The sequence below is a fragment of the Patagioenas fasciata genome, chromosome 13, assembly GCF_037038585.1.
Source record: "Patagioenas fasciata isolate bPatFas1 chromosome 13, bPatFas1.hap1, whole genome shotgun sequence".
Taxonomy (NCBI): domain Eukaryota; kingdom Metazoa; phylum Chordata; class Aves; order Columbiformes; family Columbidae; genus Patagioenas; species Patagioenas fasciata.
The window spans coordinates 9,268,311-9,285,736 of record NC_092532.1 but is presented as its reverse complement, the minus strand read 5'-3'; the positions used below and the strand labels follow the sequence as shown (position 1 = coordinate 9,285,736).

At 63.6% G+C, this 17,426-nt stretch overlaps 2 protein-coding genes across 2 annotated transcripts; both read left to right on the top strand.

Moving 5' to 3' along the window:
* The first annotated feature begins 107 nt into the window (after positions 1 to 107).
* On the top strand, positions 108 to 6,332 carry CDH3 (cadherin 3). Its single transcript, XM_065848472.2, has 15 exons — positions 108 to 302; positions 2,409 to 2,587; positions 2,663 to 2,773; positions 2,911 to 3,066; positions 3,143 to 3,287; positions 3,388 to 3,563; positions 3,649 to 3,777; positions 3,875 to 4,060; positions 4,132 to 4,376; positions 4,459 to 4,601; positions 4,793 to 5,017; positions 5,116 to 5,334; positions 5,433 to 5,563; positions 5,643 to 5,789; positions 5,874 to 6,332. Exons 1-15 carry the CDS (start codon positions 161 to 163, stop codon positions 6,081 to 6,083), a joined length of 2,544 nt encoding a protein of 847 aa, XP_065704544.1. The 5' UTR covers positions 108 to 160; the 3' UTR covers positions 6,084 to 6,332.
* A 523-nt stretch (positions 6,333 to 6,855) lies between these two features.
* CDH1 (cadherin 1) lies at positions 6,856 to 16,753 on the top strand. The gene is made up of 16 exons (XM_065848426.2): positions 6,856 to 7,010; positions 7,125 to 7,239; positions 11,030 to 11,256; positions 11,357 to 11,488; positions 11,577 to 11,732; positions 11,802 to 11,946; positions 12,076 to 12,248; positions 12,615 to 12,743; positions 12,860 to 13,045; positions 13,122 to 13,366; positions 13,455 to 13,597; positions 13,714 to 13,938; positions 14,699 to 14,920; positions 14,991 to 15,121; positions 15,482 to 15,625; positions 15,737 to 16,753. The coding sequence occupies exons 1-16, from the start codon at positions 6,954 to 6,956 to the stop codon at positions 15,947 to 15,949; spliced, it is 2,643 nt and encodes an 880-aa protein (XP_065704498.1). The 5' UTR covers positions 6,856 to 6,953; the 3' UTR covers positions 15,950 to 16,753.
* The last annotated feature ends 673 nt before the right edge of the window (positions 16,754 to 17,426 follow it).

The following is a 17,426-nucleotide window of genomic DNA, read 5'->3' as shown; positions in this document are numbered from 1 at the left end:
CTGGGGGGGTAACTGAGGGGCCGGAGCTGCTCTGCGGGGCGGTACCTGCGTGCCTGCCGCCTCACCTGGAGCGGCGCGTTTCAGCGGGGCGGGGCGGGGCGCGGCGGGCGGCGACCGGAGCGGCGGCGGCGGCGGTAGCGGTAGCGGTAGCGGACGGGCCATGCGGGAGCTGCGCTCTGGGCTCTGCCCGCTCTTCATCCTCCTCCTCCTCCCGCTCCTGCCGGCGGCCGCCGCGCTCGCCGCTCCCCCGGCCCGGCCGTGCGTCCCCCCGGGGTTGCGCCGCGGGCCGCTCCCGGCACCAGGTAACCGGCGCCGTCGGGGCGCGGCTCCTCCCGGCCCCCCGGGACCCCTGCGATGCGCGGTGGGGGCACCGGCCGTGCGGGGACCGGGGTTGCAGTCAGAACCGCGATCGGGAGCGGGATCGGGATTGCAATCGGCGTCGGGTCCTGGGCGCCGGTGGGGCGGGTAGGCCGTGCCCCCGGGTGCGGGCTGGGCTGGGGGCGGTGCAAGGGTCCCATCTCGCTGCGGTGCTCGGCCCCACACTGCCCACCGGTTTGTAGAACTGGTCTGGGGTCAGCTGTGCTCGCCGAGCCGTGGGGCTGGGTCCTGGGGAGGGATGTAGGGCCGGCTGTATGACCCCGGGCCGGGATCTGTTCTTTTCGTGAGGAGCTGGTACTGCCCTGGGTGTGGGGCTGGCAGGGATCTGGGGCATGGGGCGAGCCCTTCACTGGCTGTGGGGCTGAGCTGTGGGGCTGGCCAGGCTCCTGTGTTATAGGGCTGTGGGCTGGGCTATGGGGCTGCCCCTTCCTAAGACGGGGCTATGGGGTTGGTGGTGCTCCCACAGCAGCAGGTCCGGGCCGTGGAACTGATGGTGCCCCAAGCAGCAGGGCTGGCAATGCCCAACCTGCCTGTCTGGCCCCGCTGGGGATGGTGATGGTTGATGCTGGCGCCTGCGGTTCAGCTGTGGGGCACCCGTTGGGGTAGGGCTGGATCCCCACAGGGTGGGTGCCCAGCGCCGGGCTGGCGATAGGGCTGGGTGCCCCGGGGCTACCTTCTGCCGCCATGGGCAGGAGCGGGTGCCATGGGCTGCAGAGTCCAGCTGGCCTGGCCCGAGGCCAGGCAGGGGCTCGGTGCCGGTGATGCCCTGGGGCTGGGGCAGTGCGTGTTGCCTGGGCCTGTTTGCCCCATTTGCTCGGCAACATCCTGGGGGAGCGGGGCTGCTCGGGAACGGCAGCCAAAGCCAGCGATCACCTAATGGCCGCGGAGCACTAAAAGCTCTTCCCGACCCTAAGTGCTCTCACCGTGCCAGGAGAGGCTCTGACCTTCGGATGCCACATTCCGCTGCTTTGACTGAGCCCACCGGGAGCTCCTGCCAGGCTGCGGGCTGGAGCTGGGCTCTGCCGGGAGCCCACGTGAGCAGGGGCTGGGGTCTGGCCACGCCACTGCAAAACCCTCAAAACCCCCCTCGGTGGGCAGCACGTGGCCCTGACACCAGCCGTGCAGCTCCACTGGACACAGTGCCACAGGGGCTCTGCATGGGGGGACCCTCAGGGCACAGCGGGGTTTGGCCCTCTGAGGGGCCTGAAGCGAGGCTGCGGACCCGGACCCTCCTATGCCGCCCAGCCTTTGGTGGGGTCCCCATGGCGGGTGCCAGGGGCGCCCTGTGGTGAGTGTTTGGGCCTCCCCCAGGTTCCTCGTGCCCCAGCCCCACTTGCCGGCCTGACTGGGTCCCTTCCGGCCCTGCTGATGTCCCTTATCAAAGCCATCACGGCTGGGAGGGGCCCTCAGTGCTGCCCTCCAGGCATGGCTGCTGGCCCAGCATGGGACAAGGAACCCCACCATCGCCCTGGAGCTCACTCCCCATCGCAATATGGGGCAGCCGTGGGGCACAGCTCCCCTTGGCTCGCTCCACATTTCCCCCGCTCCCGCAGTCCCCCAGCCCCACTCCCTGTCCCCTCCCAGCTCTCATGGCCTCTTGCCGCCGGCAGAGCTGGTTTAGCTCCACTAATCCCCTAATCCTGTTCCCGGCTGGGGGTGCTGGGAGCTGGGCTGTGTCCAGCACGGGGGATGCAGCGCAGTCCTGGGGGGGGCCCGTGCTGTGCCCCATGTCCAGGCCATGGGGGGCTGGAAGCCTGTTGGAGGGTGACATGCTGGATGGGGGTGCTGGGAGCCCCGAGGGGGGTGACATACCAGGTGGGAGGCTGGAGCAGGGCCCTGCCTGCCCAGGAATTTCCCGTCATCAATGAAACAAAAGCCGAAACCTCCCGCTCCTGTGCTGCTCCCGGCATCCCCTGCCTGACCTGATCTGCCTCAGGAGGCTAGGGGGGGTCGCAGGGTCCTGGGGCGGCTGCTGTGAGGGGTTGGGGGACAGGTTTCCCCATCCACCCTGACCCTGTGCCCTCCCACAGCGAGCTCCGGGGCCTGCGTGGGGCTGTACGGGACCGAGGAGCCCTATGTTGGGGTGCAGGAGGACGGGGGACCTGTGCAGCTGCTGGGGGTGGGCAGGGCGCTTGCTGTCCCCCACCGGGATGCCACCAGTCAGCCAGACCCTGCCCCTGTCCCTGTGCGGAGCAGGCGCTCCCCCCAGGTAACACTGCCCATCTGCCCCCTCCCCATCCCCTGTCCCCCTGCTGGCTGCACCCTCACACCCCCTGTCCCGCAGGAGCTACCCGGGGCTCGTGCTGCTCCCAGGAGGCGAAAGAGGGACTGGGTGATTCCCCCCATCAAGGTTCCTGAAAATGAGAGGGGTCCCTTCCCCAAAAAGCTGGTTCAGGTATGAGGGGGGGTCAGTCTGGGTGGGGGTTGGGCATGGCTGCGCACGTCAAGGTTGGGAGAGATGCTGGTGGTGGCCATTCCCCTGCATCAGGGCTGGGGCTGCAGGGGGACTGAACCCCCCATGTCTCCTCCCAGATCAAATCCAACCGGGACAAAGACACCAAGATCTTCTACAGCATCACAGGGCAGGGGGCAGACGCCCCCCCTGAGGGCATCTTCACCATCGAGAAAGAGTCCGGCTGGATGAAGGTGACACAGCCGCTGGACAGGGAGCGCATCGACAAGTACCATGTAGGTCCCTGCCACCATGTGCCATGGTGTGCCAGTGTGCCATGCTGGCCCCTCAGCTCACCCCTCCGCCCTCCAGCTCTTGTCCCATGCTGTGTCTGAGAATGGCAAACCGGTGGAGGAGCCCATGGAGATCATAGTGACAGTGACAGACCAGAATGACAACAAGCCCCAGTTCACGCAGGAGGTCTTCAGGGGCTCCGTGCCCGAGGGCGCTTTGCCAGGTAGGACCCTGTACCGCATCCCTTGGCGAGAACCCTGGGACCATCCCTGTGGGGGACGTGGGTGCCTGTCCCTCCACTCACTGTGACGTCCTGTTCCCAGGCACCTCCGTGATGCAGGTGATGGCCACAGATGCGGACGATGCGGTGGAGACCTACAACGGCGTCATCGCATACTCCATCCTCAGCCAGGAGCCACGGGAGCCCCATCCTCACATGTTCACCATCAACAAGGCCACCGGCACCCTCAGTGTCATTGCCAGTGGCCTTGACCGGGAGGTGGGCTCTGCAGCACTGGGGGGGCGTCAGCCCCAGGCCTGGGTGGGACTGACACTGTGTCTGTCTGTCTGTCTGTCTACCGCAGCGCGTGCGGGAGTACACACTGACTGTGCAGGCGGCTGACCTGGATGGCGAGGGGCTGACCACAACAGCGCTGGCCGTGATCGAGATTGCGGACGTCAATGACAACGCCCCCGAGTTTGACCCCAAAATGGTAATGTGGGGCAACCCCAGCGGGACCATCTCCCCGTGGGATGGGGCTAGGCCAGTGCCCACCAGGCTGCAGTGCTGACGGTGTCGCACACCCGCAGTACGAGGAGGCCGTGCCAGAGAATGCGGCCGGGCGGGAGGTGGCCCGGCTGGCTGTCACCGACCTGGACGAGCTGAACACGCCGGCGTGGCGAGCTGTGTACTCCATCCTGCGCGGCAATGAGGGGGGAATCTTCGCCATTGCCACTGACCCTGCCAGCAATGAGGGCGTCCTCCGCACCGCCAAGGTGGGTGTCCCTTCCATGTCCCCCTCTTGCTGCCCACAGCAGGGTGCTACCCGTCCCCTCCTCTCTCCCAGGGTCTGGACTATGAGGCCAAGAAGCAGTTCGTGCTCCATGTGGCCGTGACCAACGAGGCCCCCTTCGCCGTGAAGCTGCCCACAGCCACCGCCACGGTGACGGTCAATGTGGAGGATGTCAACGAGGCGCCTGTGTTTGAGCCACCGGTGCAGCTGGCCCGAGTGCCGGAGGATGTGCCACCAGGGCAGACCCTCGCCTCCTGCACTGCACAGGACCCCGACACGGCCCAGGGGCAGAGGATCAAGTGAGCAGGGATGGGGTTGAGGTTGAGGTGTGGGGGGGTCCCTGTCAACCCCGTCGCATCACCAGCTCCCCTCTGCCCCCAGATACCTGATGGGGCACGATCCGGCGGGTTGGCTGGCTGTGCACCCCGAGAACGGCCTCGTGATGGCACGGGACCACCTGGACCGCGAGTCGCCCTTTGCCAAGAATAGCACCTACGCTGCCATGCTGCTGGCGGTGGACGATGGTGAGGGCCATGAAAGGGCCCCTTGTTCCTGCTGTCCCGCGTGAGGGACACGTGCTGCCGGCACCAGGAACCACATCCCAGCTCCGGCACGGAGCGGTGATGGGGCTGCCTGTCCCCTGCTCGGGGCATCCCTGTCCCCATGAGGGTGTTGGTTTTGGGGATCCCCCCTCCAGCATCACTCCCCCCCGCAGGCTCGCCACCCGCCACAGGCACTGGCACTCTCCTCCTCACCCTGCTTGACGTGAATGACCACGGCCCTGAGGCCGAGCCCCGGGACATCACCATTTGCAACCGCAGCCCCCAGCCCCAGGTCCTCACCATCACCGACAGGGACCTGCCCCCCAACACTGGCCCCTTCCGCGCCGAGCTCAGCCACGGCTCAGGGGACAGCTGGGCTGTGGAGGTCGGTGACAAAGGTAATGCTGGGGGAATGCTCAGTGCGACATGGGCTGCGCTGTGGTGACATTACTGGTGCACATCAACATGGGTCACCCATGGTGCTGGTCTTGCGCAGATGACACCGTCACCCTGCGGCTGGTGGCACCACTGGAGCCAGAGCTCTACAGCGTCTACCTGCGGCTCTTCGACCGGCCAGGCAAAGCCCAGCTCACCATCATCACCGCACGGGTCTGCGACTGCGAGGGGCCAGTGCAGAGCTGTGCCCAGAGATCCCAGCCCGCCACCGGCCTGCCCATCGTCCTTGCCGCCCTCGGTGCCCTCCTGGCTTTGCTGCGTGAGTGAGGGGTCCTGTGGTTCTGGTGCTGAGGGGCTACACCCCACATGGGGCAGAGAGGGGTGACATGTCCCCACTGATGCTGGTGCTCCCCACAGTCATCCTGCTGCTGCTGCTGCTCTTTGTGAGGAGGAAGAAGGTGACGAAGGAGCCACTGCTGCTGCCCGAGGACGACACACGGGACAACATCTTTTACTATGGGGAGGAGGGCGGTGGGGAAGAGGACCAGGTGGGTGTGCTGGGGGGCTGGGGAGCTGGTGCCAGCACAGGCAGCCTGACCCTGCCCTTCTCCATCATGTCCCCCCCAGGACTACGACCTGCGGCAGCTGCACCGGGGCCTGGACGCCCGCCCTGACGTGCTGCTCCGCAATGACGTGGCCCCCACCCTCCTGCCGGCCCCCCAGTACCAGCCCCGTCCCGCCAACCCCGATGACATCGGCACCTTCATCGAGGAGGTGAGACCTGACCCTGGCCATGCAGGTACCATTGGAGTGTCCCCAGCATGGGGGGGACAGGCACTGACCCCTCTGCTTCCGCAGAACCTGAAAGCGGCTGACACAGACCCCACGGCCCCCCCCTATGACTCGCTGCTGGTGTTCGACTACGAGGGCAGCGGCTCGGAGGCCGCCTCGCTCAGCTCCCTCAACTCCTCCGACTCTGACCGCGACCAGGACTATGACTACCTCAGCGACTGGGGCAGCCGCTTCAAGAAGCTGGCGGAGCTCTATGGCGGGGGGGAGGATGATTAGGACACCCCAGCCCTGCTGGCCCTCTGTCCCATGCCTTACCTCTGCCTGTGCCTTGGGGCTGCCCCCTCCCACCATGCCCCTGCCTTGGCGGCAGCCCCCTCACCTTCCCACCTTCCTCTCCTGTATTTTTTTCTGTTTTGGTTTGTTTTTTTTTTTTTTTAATGTATGAAATAAAGTAGTGTGATGCTACGGATCAGGTGAGTGGGTGCTGGTGTAAGTTTTAATAAAGAATGTGGGTTTTTTAAATGCTCCAGCCTTTGCGTGGCTTTGTGCCCTGGGAGAGATCGCTGGGGAGCTGCTTCCCTCCCCAGGGGTTGGTGCTGACCCCAGGCCCACTGTGGCCCCTCTCAGCCTCACTGTGACTCCCCCAGCCTGGTCCCCCTTGCCTGCAGCAGCCCCCACCTATTCCCTGCCTGGTACCCACAGGCTTGGCTGCACCACTGCACCCATGGTCCCTCAGCGGTGGGGGCTCCTGCAGGGTGCTCCTGTCCCCACGGGGTGCAGGAGGGCACGGGCAGGGCACTGAGCCCCCCGCTCTGTGCCTGCTGCCCCGGGCTGGGGGCTCAGCACCGGCACATTCCCAGCCCCGGAAGCTCCCGCTGGTTCCATGCCCGGTGCCGGCTGTGCTCTGTCCCCCCCGCAGCCGTGGATGGGCACCCACGGAGCTCGCGCGGCCCGGGGACTCCACGGCGGGGACTGGGACACCGGGGGGAGCGGGGCCGGGCGGGGCGGCACCGCCTCCCGGCGGGGCGGGTCCCCCGGGGTGGGGCCGGCACCTGCGGGGCGGGACTGGCACCGGGACCGGACTCACCTGCGGATCCGCGGCGGCGGCGCCTCGATCCCTCCGGCACTGCAGTGGCACCGGCAGCCATGGGGCGGTGGGGGGTCTGTCCGGCCCTGCTCTGCCTCCTACTCCTCCTGCTCCAGGTGAGGGACGGGACCCTGGGACCCTACCCGAGGCGGTGGGACCCTTCCTGGGACCGTGGGATCCTTCCTGGGACTGTGGGACCCTGCCCGGTGCTGACCCCTCTCTCCGGGCAGGCCAGCCCTCGGCTGTGCAAGCAGGCAGCTCTGTGCCAGCCCGGCTTTACTGCAGAGACCTTTGCCCTCACCATGCCGCAGGACAGCGTGGCGGCGGGACAGACACTGGGACGAGGTGAGGTGGGGACCACGGGGACAGGCTGGGTGTGTGGCACCAGGGTGGCTGTGGAGATGGGCTGGGTGCTTGGGGATGGAGGGGCCATGGGGACAGAGCCAAGGCCATGGGGATGGGGTGGCCACGGGGACTGGCTGTGTGTGTGGGGACAGGTTGGCCATGGGGACAGAGCCAAGGCTACAGGGACAGGCAGGGAGCATGGCACTACAGTCGTCAACAGGGGACGAAGCCGTGGCTCTGTGTCCATATGGTGCTGGGGTGGCAATAGGGACAGTCTCTGCCTGACTCTGTGGGTGGCTGTGGGGACAGGGCCATGATGACAGGCTTGGTGCACACCGCTGCAGGTGGCACTGGGGTCAGAGCTGCGGCTGTGTCCATGCAGGGCAGTGGGGCCGGGGCAGCGCGGGCGCTCCAGCACAGCAGGCCAGTGTCGGGGTGCGGGGGCAGCGGGTGCCTCTCCCTGGGGTGCGCCGGCGCGGGCGGCGCTGACTCAGGCAGCGCAGACCTGTTGGGACTGGCAGCCAGGGCGTGGGGCTGCGCAGGCGCCTGTCCTTCCCTGCACCTCACCCGCCTTGGGGTCCCAGCACCTTCCACAGCCATGGAGCTGAGCTCCCAGCACAGCCACCCCAGGGGCTGGTGGCATGTCACTGTGCCAGTAGGAGATCCACATCCTGGTGTGGCAGGTGTTGGTGCTGAGGCCTGGCTCTGTGGCTCTGGTGGCTTTGGGGTGTGGGGGAGGCACTGGGGGAAGGTGTGCCTGAGGAAGTGGGTGCTGGGGACCCATTGCTGCTTTGGGGTGCCCTGCACATCCCCACCCTGTGATCTGTGGGTGCTGGGGCTGTGTGGTAGCTGGCTGCAGCCTTGGGCTATTGCCATCTGCGATGGTTAATGGTTGATGTGGGGCTGGCATCAGTCTGCTGGGGGCGGTTGGAGCCGCAGAGCACCATGCCGGGGGCTCCCAAACCCCCCCAGCTCTGGAAGTTGCCCGGGATCTGGGTATCAAGCTGCACCCTGCCCCACACCTCAGGAATTGCCTGTTCGTTAGCTTTCTGGTTGATCATTAACAAAACTGCCTGCTGCAGCAGCCTGTGCCACTAGAGCTGTGCCCGATACCAGGGTGATGGGTGGCCACGTGTCCCCAGTGTCTCCCAGCCACAAAGGGCTTAGCCAGGACCTGCTGGAAATCTCCCATCCCAGCACCAAAACTCCCAGTTTCGGGTCCCAGATGGAGATGGGGCGTGGGAGGAGGGAAGCGGATGGGCATTGGTGTCCAGGCCTTGTGCCAACACAGTGATGCCTGGCTGTGCCACGGTGATGCCCAGCCATGGGGGGGACATGCACAGAGGGTGCTCAGCGACACTGCTCTCTCATGCCACACAGCACATCAAAGCTGGTGGCGAGGCCGGGCTGACAAGCCAGCCTGTAATTAGGCTGATGAGCTGAGCGCGGTGTTTTCCCTCCGACAGGTCTGGACAGGCCAGGGAGGCAAACGGCTGTGTGGGGGCCATGGTGTCCACGGGGCCAGGCTGGGACCCTGTAGCTCTGCCTGGCCTCATGTCCCCCTCTGTGGGTGGGGGGTCTCTGGGTTGGGGTGAGCAGCCTCCCTGACTCATGGGACATGACACAGACTGGGACGCTCCTCAATCAGCCCTGGGTGGGGGAACCTAGAGAGTCTGGTGTCACGGTGAAACCGGGGTGACGTCAGCAGGTGTGTCAGCGGGATGTGCCACTCATGGTGCCTTTGCCCTGCTTGCCCATGAGGTGACGTGACCCCCCCTCCCCACTTCCCCACCACTGTCTCCTGTCCCAGCTCAGCTGTGCTTGCACAACCCAGGCAGAGTGGGCACTGCCAGGATGGTGACACTCAGCTCTGCCCTTGACTCAGCCTGTCCCCAGCCCCAGTGACATACCATGGGACACAGGGTGACTCGGGGGGCTGCCCTGGTGGCCATCCAGGTGTGAGTCTCATCTCCCTGCCACATCTGTGACACAGGGGGTCTGGCGGTCCCAGCACCTGTGGGTGGTGGTGAGAGTTGGGAAGGGGGGATCCCCCCAAAGGACCCCCACAGCTCCCCTCACCTCCCACCCCACTGCTCCTGCAGAGGAGAGGGGCCCGGTGCTGGGGAAGTGGTGGGAGGGATGGATGGGAAAGCTGGCTGCAACCAGCCCAGGAGCTGGAAAAACAGGTTGTGCATGGCCAGGGGGGGAAAAGGAAGAGCAAGCACTCAGCACCAAGCGCTCATTGCAGCCACCCAGTGCGTGGCTGAGAACCCAGCACTCGTTGCACCCATCTGGTGTAAAGCTGAACACCCAGTGCTCATTGCACCCATCCAGCATGGGGTGGAGCACCCATTGCACCCATCTGATGTGGGACTGAGCAGCCAGCATCCATTGCACCCAGTGTGGGGCTGGGGTCTGAGTGTTGCCCCCTCACTGCACCCATCCGGCACGGTGCCAGGACCCAAGTGCCAATCTCTGCGCCTGCACCTGTGGGTGCTAGGTGCCTTTCCCCACCGCCAGCGCCCGCTGTGGCAGCACCTGGCCGGTCTCAGCACATTCCTGCCCAGCCAGCCCCACCAGCTGCCACAGCCTGTGCCGGGGGCTGTGCCGTGGGGCCAGGCTGGGCTGGCATTGTGCTGGCAGGTCCTCCTCGGCTGCCCAGGCTGGACTGGGGGCACCGCGGTGGGCAGGGGGCAGCCCGGAGCTCGACTATCACTCCCCGCTGGCCACTGTCCTGCTGCCGCCACCAAATTCCTGGGTTGCCTGTGGGCTGACGTAGCCCCCCGGGCCATGGTACTGGCCCTGGCAATAGTGGCACCAGCAATGGCTTCTTGTCCAGCGTCTGGCCGTACTGCACTGTTTCCACCCCAGAACATTGCTTTCCCCTGGTGCAGCCCCGGCACCCGCTCTGCGCGGGTCACACTGGGGCCGGTCGTGGCCGTGCTGGTGGGGGCCTCAGCCTCAGTGCCACGGGCACAAACAAACCATTGCCCAGACAAAGGGTGTTTGTTCGGTGGCTCCGGCAGCACGGCCCCAGCTCATGTGATGCCTGTGACGCTGCAGTGCTATCTCAGAGCTCACCACGGCTCCCGCGGCCGATCCCAGCTCGTTCCACGCCCCAGCAGGCTGCCAGGCTGGTGCCACCAGGACACTGTTTGCCCCCACTATCCCCAGGGACTGTGCAGCAGAGGTGTTGGTGGTGCCGGGGCGGGCTGGGTGTCCCAGCTGCTGACCTGTGCAATGGGGCCGGCACAGGCTGGTGTCCCCTTCCCACAGCCTGGGCTGTGCCTGCTGCAGATGTGTGGCCGTGGTCCCTGGCCATGCGAGGGTTTGGGGACCCCCTCAGGTCCCAAGGCCCTGGGGCACCCACTGGCCTGCAGTGTCCTGTGGATCAGCCTCCAGGGCCCAGGCTGGGTGCCCGCACAGGTGAGCGGGTGCTGCCCTTGTTTTTATTTGAAAAGTGGTGGGAGCAGTAGCACCCTCTGCCCGCTGCCACAGGCACGGCAGTGGTGACATGCCATGCATAGGGACGTGCTGTGCCACAGGGACACACCGTGCACAGGGACGTGCCACACGGCAGGGATGTGCCATACGCGGTACTATAGATGGGGATGCACCTGCAACCCCACCGTCCACCCCGGCCTCAGAGCCATGGAAGTGCCGCATACATTTGTGTCACATCGTCCTGCTGTCTGACTGGACTATGGTACCTGGGCCCCAGCCCTGCCCTCACCAGCTCTCCCTGGGGTAGCACCAAGACGCCCTGCCCACTTGCTGTCCCTGTCCCCAGTGAGTTTTAGGGACTGCGACGAGCAGCAACGTGCCGTATTCCTCTTGGATGACACGCGGTTCAAGGTGAGCAGGGACGGCGTGGTCTCTGCCACCCGGCCCCTGCAGCTCCAGCGGCGACACATCAGCTTCTCCATCCACGCCTGGGACACCGCGGGCAAGAGGCACTCGGCCGGGGTGATCCTGCGCAGGCGGCATCACCGCCCCCATCCCCACCAGCGGCAGCAGGTAGAGCGCAGCTCCTCTCCCCGGGGTCACCACCACTGGGGCAGAGCATGTGCGGGGCTCAGCAAGGTGCTGGCACCGAGCTGAGCCACCATCACTGTAGGACACGGCACTCGATGTCCTGACCTTCCCTGAGCACGGTCATGGGCTCCAGCGGCAGAAGAGGGACTGGGTCATCCCCCCCATCAACTGCCCCGAGAACGAGCGGGGGCCCTTCCCCAAGAAGCTGGTGCAGGTACGCAGCCCCGCAGGGATGGGGCACAGGGCAGGGGAGCCCCCCAGAGCATCGTGACCCCTCTAACCCCCCTGTGCCCCATCCCCAGATCAAATCCAACAAGGACAAGGAGACCAAGGTTTACTACAGCATCACGGGGCAGGGGGCGGACACTTTCCCCGTGGGCGTCTTCACCATCGAGCGCGAGACGGGGTGGCTGGAGGTGACGAAGCCGCTGGACCGGGAGCAGATCGATAAATACGTGGTGAGTGGGGAACCAGGGTGGGGAGGGGATGTTCCCCAGGGACACATGTGCTGATGGTGCCTCTGGCAGCTCTTCTCCCATGCCGTGTCAGCCAACGGGCAGCCCGTGGAGGACCCCATGGAGATCATCATCACCGTGACGGACCAGAATGACAACCGGCCCGTCTTCATCAAGCAAGTCTTTGTTGGCTACATCGAGGAGAATGCGAAACCGGGTGCGTGGGGGAGCAGCAAGGGGGGACCCCATGGCTGGGATCACACAGAACCCTGGGCAGAGCTGTGCCAGGCTGGCCAGTGGGTTTTGTTCCATGAGTAAAACCTCCCCTCCTTGTCCCTGTGCCCAGGCACATCCGTGATGACCGTGAACGCCACGGATGCAGACGATGGGATCACTGTGAACAATGGCATCATTGGCTACTCCATCATCAGTGAGGAGCCCAGGAGTGCACAGCAGATGTTCACCATCGACCCAGAGAAAGGTGTCATCAGTGTCATCGGCACGGGGCTGGACCGAGAGGTGGGTGCCCTCGCCATGTCCTGCTGTGCTGCATGGCAGCTCTGCCACAGGACTGGCCACAGGACCTGGGGGTGCTGGAGCCCTGGGGTTTGGCCAGTTCAGGGATTTGCCATCCCTGGGTCATCATCCCCTGCTCTGGGGGTGCTACAGCCCTGAGTCTGTCAGGGATCTGTGCTGGAGATGTCACAGGGCCCCCAGCCCTGCTGAGCCCCAGAGCAGGTGGGCAGTGGGGATGTTGGCAAGTGTCTGTGCTGGTGGTTAACACCATGGCTGGAAGAGGGTGGAGGAGAAGGCAGGTGCTGCTGTGGAGGAGGGGGATGTGCTGGACCCCACCCCTGCCCTAACCAGAGTGATTTTGGCTTGCAGACTACCCCCAACTACACGCTGATCATCCAGGCTGCAGACCAGGAGGGCACTGGCCTGGCTACCACTGCCACCGCCATCGTGGAAGTCACCGACGCCAACGACAACCCTCCTATCTTCGACCCCACCAGGGTACCCGAGCCGGCTCCCGCCAACTGCTGCCCTCCTTGCATCACCATGACACGAGTCCCCCCACCATGGGGTGCCTGGGACCACATGGGTGACCATCCCTGTCCCCTCTCTTGCAGTATGAGGGGACGGTGAAGGAGAATGAGGTGGGAGTGGTGGTGACCCGGCTCCACGTGACGGACGGGGACATGCAGGGCTCCCCTGCTTGGCAAGCCGTCTACCGCATCAAGAGCGGGGACCAGGACGGCAGCTTCACGATCACCACTGACCCCAAAACCAACGACGGCATCCTGAAAACCGCCAAGGTGGGTCCTGCTGCCGCGCAGCTGCCCCGGCACTGGTGACCTCCCCATGGGTGCAACTGTGGCTCCTCTCTCCCAGGGCCTGGATTATGAGAGCAGGAGCCAGTACAACCTTGTGGTGACAGTGGAGAATGCCGTCCCCTTCGCCGTGCCACTGCCGCTCTCCACAGCCAGTGTCCAGGTGATGGTGGGGGACGTGAATGAAGCCCCCGTCTTCATGCCGCCCATCAAGAAGGTGGACGTGATGGAGGACCTGCCACTGGGCCACCAGGTCACCTCCTACACGGCCCAGGACCCTGACAAGGACCAGAGGCAGAAAATCACGTGAGTGGGGGGTTAGTGGCGGGGGGCTGTGCCGTCTGCACCTTGCCACCCCGCAGAGCATCCCCCCACTGATAGCCGCTCTCCCCAGGTACCGCATGGGCAGTGACCCCGCGGGCTGGCTGGACATCAACCCTGAAACCGGCATTGTCACAGCGGCCCAGCCGCTAGACCGTGAGTCGGTACACGCCATCAACAGCACCTACAAGGCCATTGTCCTGGCTGTGGATAGCGGTGAGCAGTGTCCTGCCGCACCCCTGGGGACGGGGCTGCCACCTGCCTGTGTCCCACCGGAACTCCCAGGGCTGGGACCCCTTCCCCGGGCACCGTGCTGACCCCTGGCTCCGCAGGGGCACCGGATGCCACCGGCACGGGGACGCTGCTCCTCGTCCTCCAGGATGTCAATGACAATGGGCCCATGCCAGAGCCCCGGAACTTCGACATCTGCAACCAGCAGCCCGAGAAGCAGACACTGACCATTGTGGACAAGGACCTGCCCCCCAACACCTACCCCTTCCAGGCAGTGCTGGAGCATGGCTCTGGTAGCAACTGGACTGTTGAGGTGACTGGTCGAGGTAGGTGTTAGTGGGTTGAGCCACACACCCTTGGTGCGGGGCAGTGGGGAGACACTGAGCAAGGTACCCCTGTTCTGGGCATTGGGGAGGCCAAACCTCGAATCCTGGGGTCAGTTTGGGCCCCTCACAAGAAAGCCCTTGAGGTGCTGGAGTGAGTTGAGAGAACGGAACAGAGCTAGAGAAGAGACTGGAGCACAAGTGTGATGAAAGTGGCTGAGGGACCTGGGGGGTTCAGCTGGAGAACAGGAGCTGAGGGGAGACCTTCTGATCTCTGAACTGCCTGAAAGGAGCCTGGAGCCAGGGGGGTCGGGCTCTGCTCCCAAGGAACAAGCGACAGGACCAGAGGAAACGGCTTCAAGTTGCACCAGGGGAGGTTGAGGTTGGATCTCGGGAACAATTCCTTCCCCAAAGGGCTGTGGGGCATTGGAACAGGCTGCCCAGGGCAGTGCTGGAGTCACCATCCCTGGAGGGGTTGATGAGGCTGAGATTCTCAGGGACATGGGTTAGCGCCAGGGACGGGTTAATGGTTGGACCCCCTCAATTACCTTGAAGGTCTTTTCCAACAAAAATTATTTGATGATTCTAAGGTCCAGATCCCAGGTCCCCTCATCTCTCTGTGCTCCCTGAGAACAGCCAGTGCTGGTTCCTGCAATGGGCAGCTGGCTGGGGTTGCGTTACCCTGCAGAGCTCCACACTGGTGAGAAAGGTGTCCCCAAGGCGAGGACACATTTCTGAGCCCAACCCTTCTCTCTGCGGGCAGACCTGGTGGTGCTGACGCTGAAAAAGGTGCTGGAGCCGGGCGAGTACAACCTGTTCTTGAAACTGACGGACGGGCAGGGGAAGGTGCAGATGACACCAGTCAAGGCCCAGGTGTGCGACTGTGAAGGGCCAGCCAAGAACTGCGAGCGGCGAGCGTACATTGCTGGCGGGCTGGGCGTCCCTGCCATCCTGGGCATCCTGGGGGGCATCCTGGCTCTGCTGAGTGAGTACCGGGGGATGGGGACAGGGACACCCCCATCCCACCACCCTGACGCCAATTATCCCCCTTGCAGTCCTGCTGCTGCTGCTGCTGCTCTTCGCCAGGCGGAGGAAGGTGGTGAAGGAGCCGCTGCTCCCGCCTGAGGATGACCTGCGGGACAACGTGTACCACTACGACGAGGAAGGTGGTGGCGAGGAGGACCAGGTGGGACCCTGCGCCGGTCCCTGCGGGGTGGCCTTGGTCACTGAGATGGACAGATGAGGTTCTCAGGGACATGGTTTAGTGACAGTTCTGGGTTAACAGCTGGACTTCATAATCTTGAAGGTCTCTTCCAACCAAAACGATTCGATGATTCTGTGACATCTGGGGTACACGAGGCTGTGGTGGACCTGCTTGTCCCCACTGTGGTCACCAGTGCCCCTGGTACTCCCAGCACAGCAGTGCCCATGGCCACCCTTCAAACATCATTGAGAAGTTGGGCTCGATGATCCTTACGGGTCCCTCCCAACTTGGGACATTCTGTGATTCTGTGATCCCCTCATGTCCTTATCCACCCCTCCCCAGGACTACGACCTGAGCCAGCTGCACCGGGGCCTGGATGCCCGCCCTGAGGTGATCCGTAATGACGTGGCCCCGCCGCTGATGGCCGCCCCCCAGTACCGGCCCCGTCCCGCCAATCCCGACGAGATCGGGAACTTCATCGATGAGGTGAGCCCTGACCCCATGCTGTGCTTTGTGGGGGTGAGTCCCCATTCATGCAGGCACCATTGGGGTGTTCCCAGCACGGGGGGACAGGCACTGACCCCTCTGCTTCCGCAGAACCTGAAAGCGGCCGACACAGACCCCACGGCCCCCCCCTATGACTCGCTGCTGGTGTTCGACTACGAGGGCAGCGGCTCGGAGGCCGCCTCGCTCAGCTCCCTCAACTCCTCCGATTCTGACCGCGACCAGGACTATGACTACCTCAGCGACTGGGGCAGCCGCTTCAAGAAGCTGGCGGAGCTCTATGGCGGGGGGGAGGAGGACGATTAGGATCCTCAGGTCCCCCCTGGCCAGCAGCCGCCCCACGCAGGTGGCTCAACTCATTTCACCCACCAGACTCGTGTTGGATTTCACCCAGGGGGCTGAACCCTCCCCACCCCCCTCAGCCTGGTGTCCACATCCCCTGTATTCGGTGCAGGGGAAACTTGGGGTCACCAGGGCTGGGGGGTTTGGTTTTCTAGGGAGCCTGTGTGTCTCCTCCCCCATCAGCTCTGGGCATCATGGAGCCGTTCAATCCACTCCGCATCCCGGAGCTGAGGTGCTCCCGGCTGTGTGGGGCAGGGTCAGCTCCTCGTCCCTGGAGGGGACAGACCCCGACAGCTCCTGGCGTTCGCTGTGGGGGAAAAGAGATTTTCTGGCGCTTTCCAAAATACCTCATGTTCGGAAACCCAGTGCCGGAGGAGCAATGCGGCCCCGGCGCCACAGCTCTGTGAGGCGAGGTCCTCGATAAAAGCAGACCAAAGATGTGCCATCGCATGCTGCACATGAGGGAATTGTATTTGATAAAATACTCACAGGCAGATTTCTATTTTTCTGTACCCCAGATTACGGTATGATTTCCTTCTGTGTCGTGCCAGGTATAATTATTGTGCAGTCAATGAAAGGCGCTTTTGGAAATCAAAGGGCTTTACTGAAATTCTGAATTCTGTGTTTAGCTGTTGTCGTGGTTTGTGTTTTTTTTATCATGGGAAAAGGGTTTGATGCGGGCTGGGAAGCCAGCCATGGTCTAGTATTAATTGATTGTATGGTTTTTATATAAAATTGAAATAATAAATTGTTTTAAGAAAACAAAAAGTCCTTTTCTCTGTGTTTCTCCCCTGGTTTGCTGCCTGTGCCCACGCTCAGAGCTGTTCCTCAGCACAGCTGCTGTCTCCCCTTCCCCCGGGCAGGGACAGGCCCGTGTCCTAGCAGCCACTGTCCCATCGGTCGGGCTGGCGCTGACTTCAGGCCCTGGAGAAGGGGGAGCAGGACATGGTGTTGATACCTGTATTTGTAATTACTAGACTGTATTTTAAGGAATTCCAGAACTCATAGTTTAGGAGAACATTAAGGCAGCAACCTTTAAAGATTAACCAACCTTGTAACCATAGAACCTTTGTACTTAGTAATCACACCCTGTTCTTGAAATTGACAGATTTATAACATATTCCTTTAAAACACATAACTGAGAAGCATACGAATGTTGCTTAGCACTGCTTAAACAGATAGCTTGTGTTAGAATAGGCGTGGAATATGTTAACAGTTGTCAAGAATTGTAATGAATATGTAATTTTTCTGTCGATATAAGCTATATATAACCAAATGGCCGGTGGTGGACCTAGGGAGGGACAGCCTCTGTGCTGAAGAAGAAATGCTACATTTAAAACCTTAAAACATGTTTTTAGGAGTCTGTTACTATGCCGATTGTATGGTATTGGTGTGAACACCAGGTTTGTGGGCAGCGCCCGAGATCCTGTATTTGTCCCAT

What these genes read in the sequence shown, in the direction of transcription:
- CDH3 (XM_065848472.2), top strand. Translation starts at nt 161, where the DNA reads ATGCGGGAGCTGCGCTCTGGGCTCTGCCCGCTCTTCATCCTCCTCCTC. An exon ending in TCCCCAAAAAGCTGGTTCAG is followed by an intron (nt 2,774 to 2,910) that starts GTATGAGGGGGG and finishes GTCTCCTCCCAG; the next exon opens with ATCAAATCCAACCGGGACAA. An exon ending in GCCCAGGGGCAGAGGATCAA is followed by an intron (nt 4,377 to 4,458) that starts GTGAGCAGGGAT and finishes CTCTGCCCCCAG; the next exon opens with ATACCTGATGGGGCACGATC.
- CDH1 (XM_065848426.2), top strand. Translation starts at nt 6,954, where the DNA reads ATGGGGCGGTGGGGGGTCTGTCCGGCCCTGCTCTGCCTCCTACTCCTC. An exon ending in AGCAGATCGATAAATACGTG is followed by an intron (nt 11,733 to 11,801) that starts GTGAGTGGGGAA and finishes TGCCTCTGGCAG; the next exon opens with CTCTTCTCCCATGCCGTGTC. An exon ending in CTATCTTCGACCCCACCAGG is followed by an intron (nt 12,744 to 12,859) that starts GTACCCGAGCCG and finishes CCTCTCTTGCAG; the next exon opens with TATGAGGGGACGGTGAAGGA.